The sequence below is a fragment of the Eublepharis macularius genome, chromosome 2 (assembly GCF_028583425.1).
Source record: "Eublepharis macularius isolate TG4126 chromosome 2, MPM_Emac_v1.0, whole genome shotgun sequence".
Taxonomy (NCBI): Eukaryota; Metazoa; Chordata; class Lepidosauria; order Squamata; family Eublepharidae; genus Eublepharis; species Eublepharis macularius.
This window is the reverse complement of record NC_072791.1, coordinates 165,098,293-165,114,260: the sequence shown is the minus strand read 5'-3', so window position 1 is coordinate 165,114,260 and position 15,968 is coordinate 165,098,293. Positions and strand designations below refer to the sequence as shown.

The following is a 15,968-nucleotide window of genomic DNA, read 5'->3' as shown; positions in this document are numbered from 1 at the left end:
GTATTAGCAATTTTAAAGGAAACAGGTTTTTTTTTAAAAAAAGGATACTCTTTCCCTATTTATAATTCCTAAGAATAGCTTGGGAAACCCAGTTCTGATTAGCAAAAGCAAGTGGAAGTTGAAGGTTTCAATCCCGTCCTTCTTTACAGCCCTGATCCAAACTGCAGCTGCACAATGCATAATTTGTCTTAAAGAGACTGAAGGAAATCTCTGTCACATCTGCTTCGGCCCTTAAGTGTGCCCCTTAAGGGCAGCATAGTAGTGGAATCAAACCTTGTCCTCCAGCCTTAACAATAGGTAGCATACTTTCACTGAGAAGGACCCCAGTAGAGTGGCTGTGGTGATGGTACACATTAGTCTCTCCAGCCCTACAAACACACACTCAGTGCTCACCATAATTTTGTTAGTTAATAATAACTTCCAAGATGCTACTGTTGCACTGTACCTGTGGGCTCATTGAAGTGATAAGCCTTGGTCTCAGCTGAACCCTACAGAGTTGAATTGAGGGCTCACACGAGTGAAGGCTCCTGCATACAAAAATGTTTCCATCCACACAGAAGATGAAATATCAGGAAGAAAGTTTCTAGCTTTGCCTTTGCCCCTAACATCTGGAGTTCTGCATGCAGGGAATTTTTTTTTTAGTATTCTGAGCTTCTGCGTGGTACAATCCAGACAAAATTTTCTTACTTCTCTGAAAATTAGGCCTTTGCCTACCAGATTTGTATGTGTGCTTGTTATGTGCAAAACATCTGTACGAGATTACCATCTAAGTGTTGTATTCTAGTAATTAAAACGTTGGGAGCAATAAGCAGCCATGTTTTATATGCCTTCTGAGCTTTGTTTCTGCCAGAATTGTTTTCCTTTTTTAATCAAATATTCAGTGATTTATTTTATCATTCCTTATTTTAGTACGCAATACCACAGTTCAGTGCCAAGACTGCATCTCCTCAAGCAAATTTATAAGGATTGTTTTCTCTGTTTTTTTCCTTGATAGGAATATAAAACCTGCAGCCCTGAGGCCTGCCCAGAGGTACGGAGGAATACACCTTGGACACCATGGATGCCCACCAATATTACCCAAAGTGGTGCCCGCCAGGAGCAACGCTTCCGATATACCTGTCGTGCTCAGCTTTCTGACCCCCATGATCTCCAGTTCGGGAGAAAGAAGACGGAAAGTCGGTTCTGCCCAAATGATGGCTCAGCAGTTTGTGACACTGATTGTACGTCCTGCCTGCTTGCAGATAAGCTGATCACTAATCTAAGCTTCTTATTATTGGAGGTGTGGGGAGATGAAGCATAGGGCTGAATAAATACTGATCTCTGTTGATAGCAGCAGAAGATTTCAAAATCAATACAATGGGACTGTGTTAAGTGAGACTGTGATAGAAAAGCATCATGGAAACCTATGCCTCCCTCCTCTTGCAAGCTTTGTATCAATTACTGGGGATACTTATTTTAATTTCACTGTTTGTGAAGATGCCATTAAAGTGCACCCCCAACAGTGTGAGAGAAACTTCAACAAAAAGCTGCCCCATGCTGTAGGGGAAATGATAGGACTGTGTGGTTCAATCTAATCACACGAATTGATTTCTGCACCTCAGTAAACAGTTCTAGCAACTGGATTCCATACAGAAGAGAGGAGCCACATCATCTGGCTTGCTCCTATGAGTGAAATTGTTCATTTTCTTTCCCCCCCACCATATCTCGGTTTCTATGGCTCATATTTGCCATGGCCAGCTTTACAGACTAGCTCTCCATTAGAAAAAAGTTCAGTGAGAGTCAGCAGTGCTAGTCTGTTTTATCTCTGTATAGATTTCTTGATATGTCACTTAGCAGGCAAAACCCCCTTTCTCCCTTATTATCCGCTTTCTAAAATAATCTGAGAAGTTTTTGAAATTCTTGGACAATATTCCCCAGAGAAGTGGTGGTTATAAATCCTTTCCTAGAATCACTGGTTGAAATGTTAATCAGTCTGCAACTAGGCAGAAATTACCAAGCCCTGGTATATAAAGTATTGTCTGGCCAGACTCACCCAGCAGTGAAAATTCAATCTTTCCACTATGTTCATTTGGATAGAAACCTCTTAATAGCATACATTTCCCGTCACCTCAAAGCTAAGACTCTGGCTGCTCCTTTCTGACTTGTACGATAATGATTGGTTTACATCACCAGCAGTGGGTGCATATCCTTTGCCCAGTCATGAAGTTTCAGGGTTTTTAAAAAAAAATATTATTCAATTAAAACAGAAAATAACATTGGACTGTAGAGATAATATCAGAAGCAGAATATATAACAAAAAGTAACATTAGACAGTAAACATAATATCAAAAACAGAATATATAACAAAATATTAAAACTACATAATATAACAGAAAGTAATAAACAGTAAACATAATATCATAAACAGAATATATAATAGTATTGAAACTACATACTATTTCTCCTCTCCATCCCCCTACTTATTTATGGTAAAATACATTATATTCGACATTTTATATTCAGCATTTAAAAGAACTTTTCTTATCTTTCAGCCACATAGTAAAAAAAAACACTTTCAATTTTTCCTGAAATTCTGAAGTTGCTCCATTATGTATGTAAGTGATTAATTTAGCCATTGATGCATAAACATACAATTTATTAATCCATTCAGTCACATCTGGACAAAGTTCAGCCTTGCATATTGTTGCATATACTACTCTCATCACTGTCACCATATATTTAAAAAGTTTGCTGTAGTTTTTTGTAATATTACTTGGTAAAATATTTAATAACATATTTTTGGGGTCCAGCACAAAGCAGAGCTTTAATATCTTTTGCATCTCTTCATGTATTTTTATCCAACATCATCTTGCCTTCTTGCATGTCCACCACATGAGATAGAATGTTGCATCCATACATTAACATGTCCAGCACCTTCCACTGTAGTCCTTAATGAAGTTTCAGTTTTAAAAATGATATGAGATGCCACTCTTGTGTTAATGCCTGCTTAGATGACACTGGAGCTGGTTCGGAGCGCAAGGAACTATTGCCTATGCCATCTTTGATAGATGAGAGCTAGTGTGACATAGCAGTTACAGTACTGGACTAGGATCTGAGAGATCCCAGTTCAACTCCCCACTCTGCAGTGCAGTGGGAGCTTGCTAGGAACCCTTGGGCCAGTCACTCAGTCTCAGCCTAACCTACCTGACAGGATTATTGTGAGGGTAAAATGGAGTCTCCATTGAGTCTCCATTAGGGAGAAAGATGGGGTATAAATGAAGTAAATAAATAAATCAGTGGTTTGAGACAAAACACTTTGTGGAATCTGTAAATGTTTGAGGCCATGCTTTGTCACCCTTCCTTAGCGAGGCATTGTAAGAAGAAGCCTAATTAAGTAACCTTGTTCTTTGCTGTTTTAAATGAATAGTAATGATTTGATTGTATTAACAAATACCAAATCAATTGTGAAGTGTAACTACTATTTACAGAACAGCGTACTTTGAAATGAAAAGCAACATACTTAAAGTAGAACTCAACTCCTCTGAAACAGAGAATACATAAATCAAGGAAATCAGAACACAAAGAAAATCCCAGGGAAGGAAACAATAGGAAATCATACATTCACAGTTACATTATAGAAGTTGGTGTTTTACTTAAACTATGACAAGCAACCTAATAAAATGAACTCAAATTATTGCTATTGTAGGACTATTTTATTCTGCTACCTTTCTGCTACCTGAAGAAATGAGCTGTGACTGACGAAAGCTCATACCCTGCCACAAATTTTATTAATCTTATAGGTGCTACTGGACTCTTGCACCTTTCTACTGCTACCTTTCTGTAATAGATCAGTTTTGATTTTAGTAAGACTTTTGTTCCTAGATCTTTTGGTTATCTGCTTTCCTGAAAAGGGCTTCATGCTCAAATTAAAAATTAAAATTTAGACTTTTGGCTGAGGCAGACAGGTGGGCACCGCCTCAATGCACTTCTTCCTCACGGCTTGTATTGATTTGGGGAGTTCCAAGGTGCCTGAACAACTTCAGCGGTGTCACTTACAAAATGTTAATATTTTGCCAGTAAATGAAAACAGTGTACAGTTTGGACCAAATGCTTTACTTCATATTCAGCTGTACCTAAAAGCAGTTTAAAAGGTTGAGAAGGGAATAAGAGGAGTAGAAAACATCTAGGAACTTTCAACAACAGAAGGAGAATGATGCGATGGCGTTGCTGTGGTCCTTTCTAAATTTAGATACTCCCCAAATACTCTAGAGTGTGTAATTTGGCATCGTAAATGTGTGAGCATACCCTTTAACTATGCATTATTTAACCTAGATTAACCACAATTCCTGGATTCTATATTCACAGTCATGAAAAGTGTATTAGAATTTCATACACCGTGAATCCTGAGAATGACCCCCAAGCATAAGAATCTTTGTTTTCAAGCAGAGATGGAGAACTTTTTTCCTTCTTAACAACCTGGAGTGTCTATGTAAAATGTGGTTAGGTGCTATGATTTGCTGTTTTTTTTTTTAAAAGCATGTAATATAGGACAAATGTCCTTGTGTTCAGCTCCTGCCAGAGCAGCAGCCATTGGTTCAGCTGCCCTAGCTATTGTTCTTTGATCTGAAGGAGATGTGATGGGAGTGGGGGGAGGTAAAGTTTCAAAGAAGTGTTTAGATGTGGAAGGGTGTTGTGATGTGCATAATGTTTGGCACATTCAGTATATTTCGGAAAGCAGATAAGATATGTAAAGAATTTCACCAAACATAGCATTACAATTTATCCTGCCTTTTTTCATAATTGTTGCTACTAAGCTGCTGTTGCCACCATCCCCACCATGTAATGTGATAATGCTCATTGTAGAAGAATATTGCTCTGCTAGTCTGTGAAACGAATGTGTGGATTTACAGTTTTTGTTATGTATTTGGGTTAACTTTTTCTAATGTTTTAAATTGTATTTATGGAATATTATTTATTTTGTAGTATGCTTTGAAGTTACTTAGAGGACATTTATCTAGAAAGTATAATAATAGCAACAAAAATGATGCTTTCGCTAACAGTTAGTAGTCTGCTAAGTATTGTGCACAATGCCAAACGTAAAACTATCTAAGGGAGAACCAGAAAGACTATTAAATATGAAAGTAGGACAGGCGCATCCAAGGGAGAACAGAATTTGGTCTACAAGTAGCCAAGGAATCGAAAGAGAAAGAAATTGTAATTCAGGTAGTTTATAAAGTGATACCTTGTCTGAGGCTAGTTAGATGTATGTCTGTGTGTGTTCATGTGAGTAATTCCCTTATTCTTCCACCCCAAGCTCTAGTTGATGACCTTCTGAAAAGTGGCAAGACCTCCATCCGGATCATCAGTGGTGGTTGGTCATTTTGGGGAGGTTGGTCTTCTTGTTCCCGAGACTGTGAGCTGGGTTTCAGAAACAGAAAAAGGACATGCACTAACCCTGAACCTAAAAATGGTGGCCTACCTTGCGTAGGATCAGCAATGGAATATCAGGATTGCAATCCACATCCATGTCCAGGTGAATATAATAACGTCTTCATCTTCCTGCTGTAACATTTATTTAGTGTCAGTAAGCTCTGAAGTATGCTGTGAAGCTGTGCCATCACAGGGCATGTTTGCAAAAGCACTTTTTGTACAAGGCAGATGTCCACTGGCTTCTTAGCCATATTGTTGTATCATAGTTGCACCATGTTGAGGCTCTGGGCTGCACAGAAAAAGGAAGAGAGGAATCTGAACCAGTTTGTGAATATTACTTTTGCAAGGTGATTCTGTGCCATTCTATTGCTGATTTCAGCTTCTAATCTGTCAGAATGGCAGTTGTGTAGGAAGCAACTTCGGACTGAAAACAAGACAGAGTAATTAAAAAGGAACTACAGAGGGTCCCACAGCTGCTGTTTGAGTCAGGCTTTTGTCTGACTAAGTTAAATGCTGGTTGAACCATCATTCTTGCCTCCCATCCCCCCATCTCATGCTTCAAGTGAGCTGCCTTCTTTTTTTTTTAAGTGCAACATGAATGGTAATTAATTTAATTTAAACTTTTTTGAAGACTTAGTTTAACAATAATTGGAAAACTGTTTTAGGGAATAAAGAAGAATGGCTCCATGACTTCACAGCTAGCTGTATTTTACAATTCATAAACAGAACCAGTATTTGGATTAAATGCAGAGAGGGTGATTCCAAATGGGCCTTATTATGGTAAAAATGCAATCTGTCTTCACATACAGCAAAAAGAAAGCTACATAAAATTAGTATATCTTGAGCTTTACAAAACAGCTTTGACTTTTGTCCTTCTTTGTGGGGTAATTCACTTTTGTTCAAGATTGGAACCATCTTCGTTGTTTATTTTGTACCAAACATTGTTGCCTAGTTAACTCATGTTTTCATGATATTGTTACTTACAGGACTGGAACATATCTAATAACTTCTTTAATTTTCATATTAAAAATCCATAAACAATTTTAGAGGTATCACTACTACCTTTAAAAATGGACTGTTGATCATCTTCCTTGGTTCTCCTGTGAGAGGCATGCTCATGAGGGGAAGGAAATTGAAAGTAGAACCTATGAATCCTTGCAGAACGAAAAGGGCCAGTGATGTGGTCCTGGGTTGGGTGAAAAAGCCATGAAGTAATAGGGAGGGGGCGTGAGCAAAGCATATTAGTTCTCTGTATTTATGATGCTTCCTAAGATGCCTGGTGTTTCTACCATAACTTTCTGCCCCATGTTTCTGCCCTTCATTCTTGCAACAATCCAGTGATTTTTGGCTGAGCAGGAATAAATACAAGATGTGTGCCTCTCCATTTTGTTTTAATAATCCATAGTGAAAGGATCATGGTCCTGCTGGACTCCTTGGTCTCAATGCTCAGCAACTTGTGGAGGTGGACATTACCAGCGCACCCGAACCTGCACCAACCCAGCACCTTCTAATGGAGAGGACATCTGCATTGGGCTGCACACGGAGGAAGCACTATGCAATACTCATTTGTGTGAAGGTAGTATAGTTTTGGGTTGCTCTAGTTAACTTTTAATAATTGAGAACCAGAAGAAAAACTTAGTATTTATAAGGTATTTGCATTTTTAAATGCATAAAATCTTAGCGCTGTTGCAACTAAGTTCATTTTCATTGATCATTGAATTTGTATTGATGAGGCAAATCCAAATAATAATAATAAATGCGCTTATAGATTGCTCTTCTGGACAGATTAGTACCTCACCCAGAGTGGTGAACAAGTTAGTGTTATTATTATCCCCGCAATACAGCTGGGGAGCTGGGGCTGAGAGGAATGGCTTACCCAAGCCACCTACTGAGCTCATGGCAGTAGCGGGATTCACACCAGTAGAGTGCTGATTTGCAGTCGAACCATTTAACCACTGTGCTATATCCTGTCTGAGTTAAAGGTCTCTTTTAGCTCTTTTAAGTGCCTTGAGAATTGGTGCTTTAAATCTTTTCAGGTCATTTTTGTTAACTGCTTAAAGACCAAGATGGATATTGTGGAGACCAAAATGCTATCTTGTTTTTTGGTTGTTTTATTGCATGAGACTCTGAGATATCATAAATCAACTGTTTAGAATGTATCAGATTGAGCTGTAAATTATTTAGTCCCTGAGATGAATCCAGCCTCTGCCGTTTCTTAGAATTCCTTAGAAAAAAACACAATCTTGTCTCAGCCTCCAGACTTTAATATGGGGATACTAATACTTAAATATCTTAGGGGGATGTGAAAAGGATTACAGCAAGATAATAAAAATGTAAGCCAGTATGGTTTAATGGTTAGAGAATCTGGGAAACTCAGAGGCAAGCTACAAATGAAGAATTACACGAGGACTGCACGTGAAGGGAGTTGCAGTGTTAGCCGGGGAGCTGAGTTTTAAAAGGGATTGAAAGGCTTCGACAATGTCCCCTCTCTACAGAGCCTGGAGATCCCTGCTCAGAGGGTTTGTTAATTTCCTCTTCCCTTTCTAGAAGGGGAGGTGAAACTGACAGAGCCTTAGGGAGGCAAAGGAAATTAACAGACCCTCTGAGCTGCCATCTCAGGGCTCTGTAGAGGGGAAATTGACAAAGCCTTCCAATCTCTTTTAAAACTCAGCTTCCCAGCTAACATTGCAACTCCCTTCATGTGCAGTCCTCGTGTCATTCGTCATGTGTAGCTTGCCTCTGAGTTTTGAAGCCCCGCTCTGCCCTGGAAGCTCAATGGGTGACCTTGGCCCAGTCCTTCTCAGCCAAATTTACCTCACTCTGTTGTTGTTATGAAGATAAAATGGTGGGAAGAGGAGAGAATGATGCCCATTGGGGAGAAAAGCACTGTATAAGTAGCTAAATAATTTTTGAACATTGGAAAGCACAATACAAATACCATTATTACTATATTATTTTCATTTTTGAAGAGTTTATATGCTTCATTTCTACTAAATAAATAGTACTCACGCTTACAAAATAGATAAAAATGTACAATTTTTATACATTTATAAGGTACACACAAATGGTATATGTATTTATAAAAATGTACCATTTTTATATATTCGGATAACAGCAATAATCACAATTGCACAATATAAATGATCTTGAGGTGCTATTGACTAGATGGTTTTTTTAATCCATATTTTAATAATGTGTTTGTTACTCCATTTTGAATATAATTCCACTGATGGTCCTTAAATATATCCTATTGAAAGAGAATTAATCATAACATGATTTTTAAAAATGCTGCTTACTCACAATAACTAAATTGGAGCATTTGTACAAGTTTCGATGTACAGAAGAAAGCCCTGCTGGGCTTGAGACAAGTTTGGTATGGCCTGCTATACTGTACTGAAATCTGTTTTGTGCTTATCACTGAACACTTTCTCTGCTAATTGGTGTTAAATATATCTCTAAATGTTCAGCTAGACCTATGTAACTTACTGACCTATTTTTTCTTGGCTTAATACTGTGATTATCATGCATGGTTTCCTTCCTTCCTTCCGTTCTGTTCCTCTGCTTTTTTAAGGAGGCTGGTCTGAATGGTCTGAATGGAGCCTGTGCAATGAAGATGGGATCCAGTACCGTAGTCGTTACTGTGAAATCCACAATCCAGGATCCTCACAATGTGTTGGGAACAGCACACAATACCAAGACTGTTTATACAATGAAATCCCTGGTGAGTACAACTTCATACAGTTTAAAAAGACATGGAAGTCCCCTGGGTCAGACAGTCCCGTGATTTGTAAGAATATAGGATGGGCTTCCCAAAGTTTCTCTAAAAGGAGTTGATTACCAGTTTTAATGTTACAGGAGGTAGTGGGTTTATTTTGATGTTTGGTTTTTTTTATAGTAGAGACATTGAGAGAAAAGATGTCATGCAGTAGGAAAGATACCTTACTTAAGGAGTTGTTCAGGATCAAAGCAGACCAGAAATTATTGGTAATGGGGACAAAGCAGTGAGTTTGCAATCACATTTCTTAGCTACGAATGGATTAGATGATAGATTTATGGGGAAAGGGGATTCCTATAGAACTACGGGAAATTTCTTTGTGAAGTATCACAACATTCTATGATTTGTGAACTAAATAGACACTTTGTTTCTGCACTGTTACCATAGGCATTAAGGGCATAGCAATATACGTTGAATCTGCAGAGTTAGACAATTCAGTCTACATATAGATTCCAATAGAAACCAGGCAGATGTCTCCAAGGAGGCCTATAGGTAGGGTAAGAAATCAGTGATCTGTCACCAGAATGGAACGTAAAGGTATGCTATATGTGAACATGGAGGTTCAATTTAGACATAACAGTTCTTTGCATGTTCATAACAGTTTATACACCTATCCTCCATGAATGTGTCTACCTTTTGTTTTATAGTTGTGTGGGGTAGTAGCCTATATATTGTTTTCATGTTAATTTCAAGGGAATCAAATTGCTACAGTTGGAACATAGTATTTAAACAAACTACTTCATCAGTTCCCTGCTTGGTTGTGGTGGTGAAATGTGGTTGTGGTTTGCATTGTATTGGTCACTGACTGCTTAATGTTTCTAAAGCAGATGATGGATTATGCAGTATTCAAATGTTTTGTGAAAGCAATAGTTTAGATGACATTCAAAGGCTTTGTGAGTGCAGCATGAAAAACACAAACACATCTTCTGAGTCTTTAGACTTCTGGAGGGAGTGTGTTGCAATTCAGTAATTTGACATGTAGTCTATGTTTCTGATGTGAGAGAGTGTGTTTTTAATGAGATTTTTGCTCAGTATCGTTCTGTGCTTTTTGCCAGAGCTCTGGGAGGGCCTCCGTCTGCTGCAGAGATTAACGTACCATGCGTCAAACAAAAGGGTTTTAATTGCCTGTACAATGTTGCAGATGACAAAATGACATTTCCCCCACTGTTTTTCTCTTTGTTTAGTGATCCTGCCAGCCTCAAGCATTGACGAGAGCACGAACTGTGGAGGTAGAGTACAGCTAACTATAGATCTTATTTTTATCTTAACATGACTTCTCTTTTCTGGGCAGCCTCAACCCAACCATTAATCTGTGCCGTTCACATCCTGTTGGTAGTCTTAATTCCACTGGAGTCTCGTTGTCTGAGTCAGAGTGGCGGGTGGGGGGCAGTATTTGCTGTTCAGGTTTCTGGTTTAAGAATTTAATTTTGGGAAGGGAGGTTGTCAGAATAATTAAATACCAGGGAGATCACAGTCCTTTCCACTGTACTTCTTTTTTTAAATGGACTGGAAAAATCAAAGATGCATAGGTTATCTTCCTAATTTTGAGTGCTCGGTTAACTCTTGCTTTACTGTCACACTCCATCTAAAACAATTTTGAGACAAATTTTGAGACAACGAACTCAAGCAAAAAAGAGTCTAGGTAAGTCAATTTGGAAATTCCTACTTAGGAGAATCTTCTAAAGTATTTTGAGGGAAACAAAGAAATTGCATCTGTTGATTCACAAAAGCTCATGCTGGAATACATTTTCTATCCCTGCTTTCTTCAAAAAATAGTTTAGTAAGACTAGCAGCATTTTTAAGGGCACTATTTCAATTTGCAAAGGTTGTCAGTTCCATGGCACTTGTGAAACTGATGCTTTAGTATTCTTCACATCCATTTTCTACAGCATTCCACAAGTAGAGGTTGGTATCAAAACTGTGGAACATGGAAGAAACATTCCATAGCCTTTCCTGGTGAATTGCAGACTTTTGATGAGGCAGACTGTAAATTTACCTTTCTTGATTCCTGTCTGCAGATGTAGACAGCACCTTTTCTTTTTAAATGTTCAGTTTCTGTAGAAGTAACTTTTTTTAACATACAAGGAGTTTTTGGAAGGTAGAAACTTTGCCTAGGCTAACTAACAAATAACTTGCTTTGGTCATTTGAAATTTCCTGCCCATTGATTCATAGATCGTGTTTATACAACAGACTTGAACTAGCTTTAGATTAATTCCCTTTCCCTAAGGAACCCTGGGATTTCTAGTTCAGCAATGACTATACTGAGCACTGGTAACCAAGTATGTAGCACATCCTCAACACCAAACTGTAATTTGGATTCTGTGAGGGAATTTATTACCATAAACTGATGTAAAGAATTACTTGGAAACATACTATAGGCCCTTAGTAGAATCTGTGATGTAGAGCAAAACCTAATTGTGATGCAAAATACTTTCCCCATGCTAAGACCCTTTGAGGTTGTATGTACATTACAGATTTAAATTGGTTTAACAGTCATTCCCTCTCAGCAGGGAGTCTTGAGAGCTAAATTTTGTTCTGGGGCCGTAGCAGTGATAAACTTCTGTAGTAGATAATTCTTACTGCTCTCACCAAACTGCCATTCCCAAAGTCCCCTGCAGAGAGACTGCTAGATTTTCCAGGTAGTCTTTTCACTTTTCCTCCTACTTGCCACCCAGGGCAAACTGCATCACAGAACAGTGGGGGTTTTGCCCATGCAAACCTGTTCCCAAAATGTACTATGTTTATTATGAGTAACTAGCAAGAGGTGATTTTGCATCATCAAAATGTGTTTATAGAGCTTTTGTCACACAAATAAGCAGATTTCCTAGTGAGTCTCAATGCCCTTTTTATTAGTCATTCCCAGCACAAAATGCTATATGACAACTACTATGGGCTTCTTTTCTGGGAAAAGATGTGGTGGAACTCTCAAGAGGGAGAAACACACGGGATTCTTTGAAATAATATTATTTTCATGCTCTGTGGACTTACATCATCTTTAAAGCAGTCTCCAAATTTTAGACATGTCACCAACTTCTTCAGTTCTTTTTCGGGTCTTGCTTTTGGTGTCTACTGCTTTGATTGATGCCTATTCTGAAAGTTGATTTACAGTCACATTTCAGCTTTCCTGCAGCTTATAATACTTGTGTGATGTATTTATTATTTATCTACATGTGTGTGTGTGTGTGTTATGTGCCGTCAAGTCGCCTCTGACCTATAGTGACCCTATGAATGAAAGACCTCCAAAACATCCTATCATTAACAGATCTTCAAAACTGGAGGATGTCACTTCTTGTATTGAGTCAAGCCATCTCATAGTTCATTTTTATCCTGGCCTTCTTCAAAGGAGCCTCAGGGTGGTGGTATATGGGTTTTTTCCTTCTTCCATTTTAGTCTCACAACAACCCAGTGAGGTAGGTTAGGCTGAGAGAGTGACTGGACCCAAGGTCACTCAGCAAACTTCCATGGCAGAGTAGGGATTCAAACCTGGGCCTCCCAAATCCTAGTCTGGTCTCTAACATCTATGATACAGTATCTTTACATCCTTCTTCTGGTCTTCTTGGGGACATCTGGTAGGACTCTAAGGAAAACAGGATTCCGATAGAACTTTTGGTGCCGATTCACAGCAAGGACTCTTCTTAAATGGTTTACTCAAATATATAGCTTTTTTTTGTCCAAATAAATATGCCTAGGATGGTAGCTGGGTAGCATTGACCTATAAGGGTTACCAACTCCAGGTTGAGATATTCCTGGAGATACTGAGGAGGAGCCTAGAGAAGTCAGGGTTCGGAGAGGGGAGATACCTCATTAGGGTATAATGTCATAGAGTCCAAAGCAACCATTTTCTCCAGGGGAGCTGATCTTTGTAGCCTGGAGATGAGGTAATTCTGGGAGCTCTTCAGCCTCCATCGGGAAGGCTGACAACACTAAGGCATGTTTACCAAGCTGGAGGTCATACCTGAGTTCAGTGATGCTTACCCTCAAGGAAGTGTACATGCATTAGACTGTTTCAGGTGGGTAGCCATTAGGGTTGCCAGCTCCAGTTTGGAAAATTCCTGGAGATTTTAGGGGGTGAAGCCTGTTGATGGCAAGGTTTGGCGAGGGGAGGGATCTCTGCAGGATAGAATACCAGAGTCTACCCTCCAAAACAGCCAGGTAACTGATATCTAGGGCCTGGAGATCTGTTGTAATTCCGAGAGAAACCCCTGCCTGGGTGCCACGGCCTTTGGAGTCCTCCCCCTCTGTTTCCTCTTCGCTCTCTTCCCTCTCATCACTCAGGACGGCTTCTCCCCCCCCCCCAACTCGGCATGAAGAGCTTAGCTCTCCTCCTGTCTCTAAGCTCTCTCTCCACAGTGGTTCAGGAACGAGGAGCCCAGCTTTGGGGAGTCGCTGTCAACCAGGTTAGGAAGTCCAGGTCTGTCTGCGGTATTATCCCAGGCCCCCTCACCTCCTCCACCTTTAGCTTGGGTTACTTCCACTGGGTTCCTTGGTGTCCTTCAGGTTTCACCAGATTGTCCTTCCCTGGCTCAACTGCCATTTCGCAGGGGCCTACGATGTGTCCTCTGGGGTCCGTAGGAGGAAAATAGGATTCTCAGCAAAATGTCAGTTTCTGTTCAATGGATCTTCTCAAAATATCTGCCCTGATCAGACCAGGCAGAGACAGATTCGGTAAACGGTTTTATTCAGGAATTCCAGTACAACCAACTAACATAAGGCAATTGCTGAGAATGTCTGTTTAACTGTAACAGTGCTGACTATATACTCCTTGCCCCTCCCCTTTTCCTATGGAATGGAAACTTTTGGCTTAGACAGCCTTTCAACACTAGAAAACTAAACTGCAACTATGTAACTTCTCTACCTTTTGTGCCAGACAGGTTAACCCCTGACTGACAGCAACTACAAAAGAAAGAAAGACTCTGTTAGCAAAACTTTCAGTCTATTTTTTTAATGTGTGTGACTTCAAGGAAGCCAGTAGAATTAGGACATCATTCACGCTGGCTTTCAGCATCTCTCATTTTTTCTACCCTGTGTGTTTCTCAGCTGTATGGTCCCTAATTAACCTCACATTCAGCATTATGCACAGGTATTGAGGTTTTTATCACCTTACTCGTTATTACTGGCTTATTTGTTGCTAAAGTCTATATTAAAGTTTGTTGTTGTTGTTAAAGTCTATGTTAAAGTTTTTCAGAACTGGTTTCCAGTTCTGAAAAACACCAGGCTAACAAAACACTCTATACACGACAATAGCCCTGCAGAGAAGATTAGCACATCAAGTACCAATCCATATGCAAAAGAACCTCCTCAGGATACAGTGAAGCCTCCCGCCATTAGCATTCCACACCCTGAGAAACTCTTACAGGATGACTCAGCTCAACCCCACCCCTCCTGAGTAGATATAAATGACCTGCCAACATCTTTTCCACACTGTGACACTGAGAGATCTTTGTCTTTTGGTGCTACACCTCTGAAGATGCCAGCCACAGCTGCTGGCAAAACGTCAGGAACTACAATGCCAAGACCACAGCAATACAGCCCGGAAAACCCACAACAACCATTTTGTGATGTGTTCATTAATATAGGCAGCAAAGCGCTAATTGAAGCTGATGTTTATGGACAGAGCTGTATTTTTATATATTGATAAACAACTTTTTTAAAAAAAGAGAAGAAAGGCCTTTCTCTATCCCTTTAATTAGAAAATCCTGTATTTCCATCTCCCTCAATATTTTCATGAAATGCACATTCTTTAAAACCCATTGATACGTATTGTTTGTATACCTTTGGCTGTCAGCTTAATGTTTAGTTTCAGTATCAATAGAAAGAGAAAGAACAGATGTGGGAAAGCAACGTATGATTTTGTTAAGCCCCACCATGGCAGAACTATGATAACCAGAGAGAAGCTCAAGTCAACTGCCATTACAGTGCAAGACCACCAGCATTCCCATTTTCCTTGTGGCAAGAAAGTAGACAATTGCCTTCTGGTAGACCATTGGTGTCACCTCTAAGTAATCCAGACATAGATTTTTTCATGTGATAATTTATGGGTGTTTTTACAGGGACCTGTTTGTCATGCAGGTGAAAACATTGTTAAATCCTCTAGAATCAAAGGGACAAAAGGCAGGCATCTATTTCAATTTTGTGCATTTTACCTGTCTGCTTTGCAGAGATTGGTTTGGAAGCAACAGAAACGTCTGTTGAAATTTCCTCTCTTGCTGCAGACCCGAATGCCCCCCGCAATGCCATTCCTGGGAGACAGGAGATCACCAGGAACAGTATGAGGGCCGAGTTGTCTGCAGTAAGAAAGGGGAATTGGCTAAAATCACACACGCACTTCCATCCATGGAAATCCTCCAGTGGATCCAAGCCATTGTTTGGAGGACCACAAAAGAAAGTGAGGTGTGTGTTGTCAGTCAGATGTACAAAGGGTGCTAAGGACCAGTAGGAAAGGAACCTGTGAGACATTAACATTTATACCACAGTGGAAAACAGTGCAGAAATGGTGGCAATACTGCAGAGAGCTCATATTTTCCTTGGTAGTGTTTTGCCTAAAATGCAAAGTAAATATAATGGGTTGAATCCAGATTAAATTTTCCAGTAGCAGAATGGAACTTTTGTGCTTTCTCATTCCCATTGCATCCGCATGAAATGCTGCTCCTGAGGAGTAGGGGACTCTGAGGAATAACAAGGGGGAAATCAGTGGAAATTGTCAATTTAGTGTGGATCCAACCCATTTAAATTTTTTTACAGTTGAAACTATTAGCCCTAGAGGGATATAAAAAAATTTTTGGA

General features: G+C 39.5%; 1 protein-coding gene across 1 annotated transcript in view; it reads left to right on the top strand.

Annotated features, from left to right (window-relative positions):
• SEMA5B (semaphorin 5B) overlaps positions 1 to 15,968 on the top strand; it is a 377,961-nt gene that overhangs the window by 335,290 nt on the left and 26,703 nt on the right. Inside the window, exons 16-20 of the mRNA XM_054972564.1 lie at positions 995 to 1,220; positions 5,294 to 5,512; positions 6,815 to 6,985; positions 8,981 to 9,130; positions 10,369 to 10,413. Of these exons, the coding sequence (XP_054828539.1) occupies positions 995 to 1,220; positions 5,294 to 5,512; positions 6,815 to 6,985; positions 8,981 to 9,130; positions 10,369 to 10,413 (811 nt within the window). The remainder of the gene's footprint in view (positions 1 to 994; positions 1,221 to 5,293; positions 5,513 to 6,814; positions 6,986 to 8,980; positions 9,131 to 10,368; positions 10,414 to 15,968) is intronic.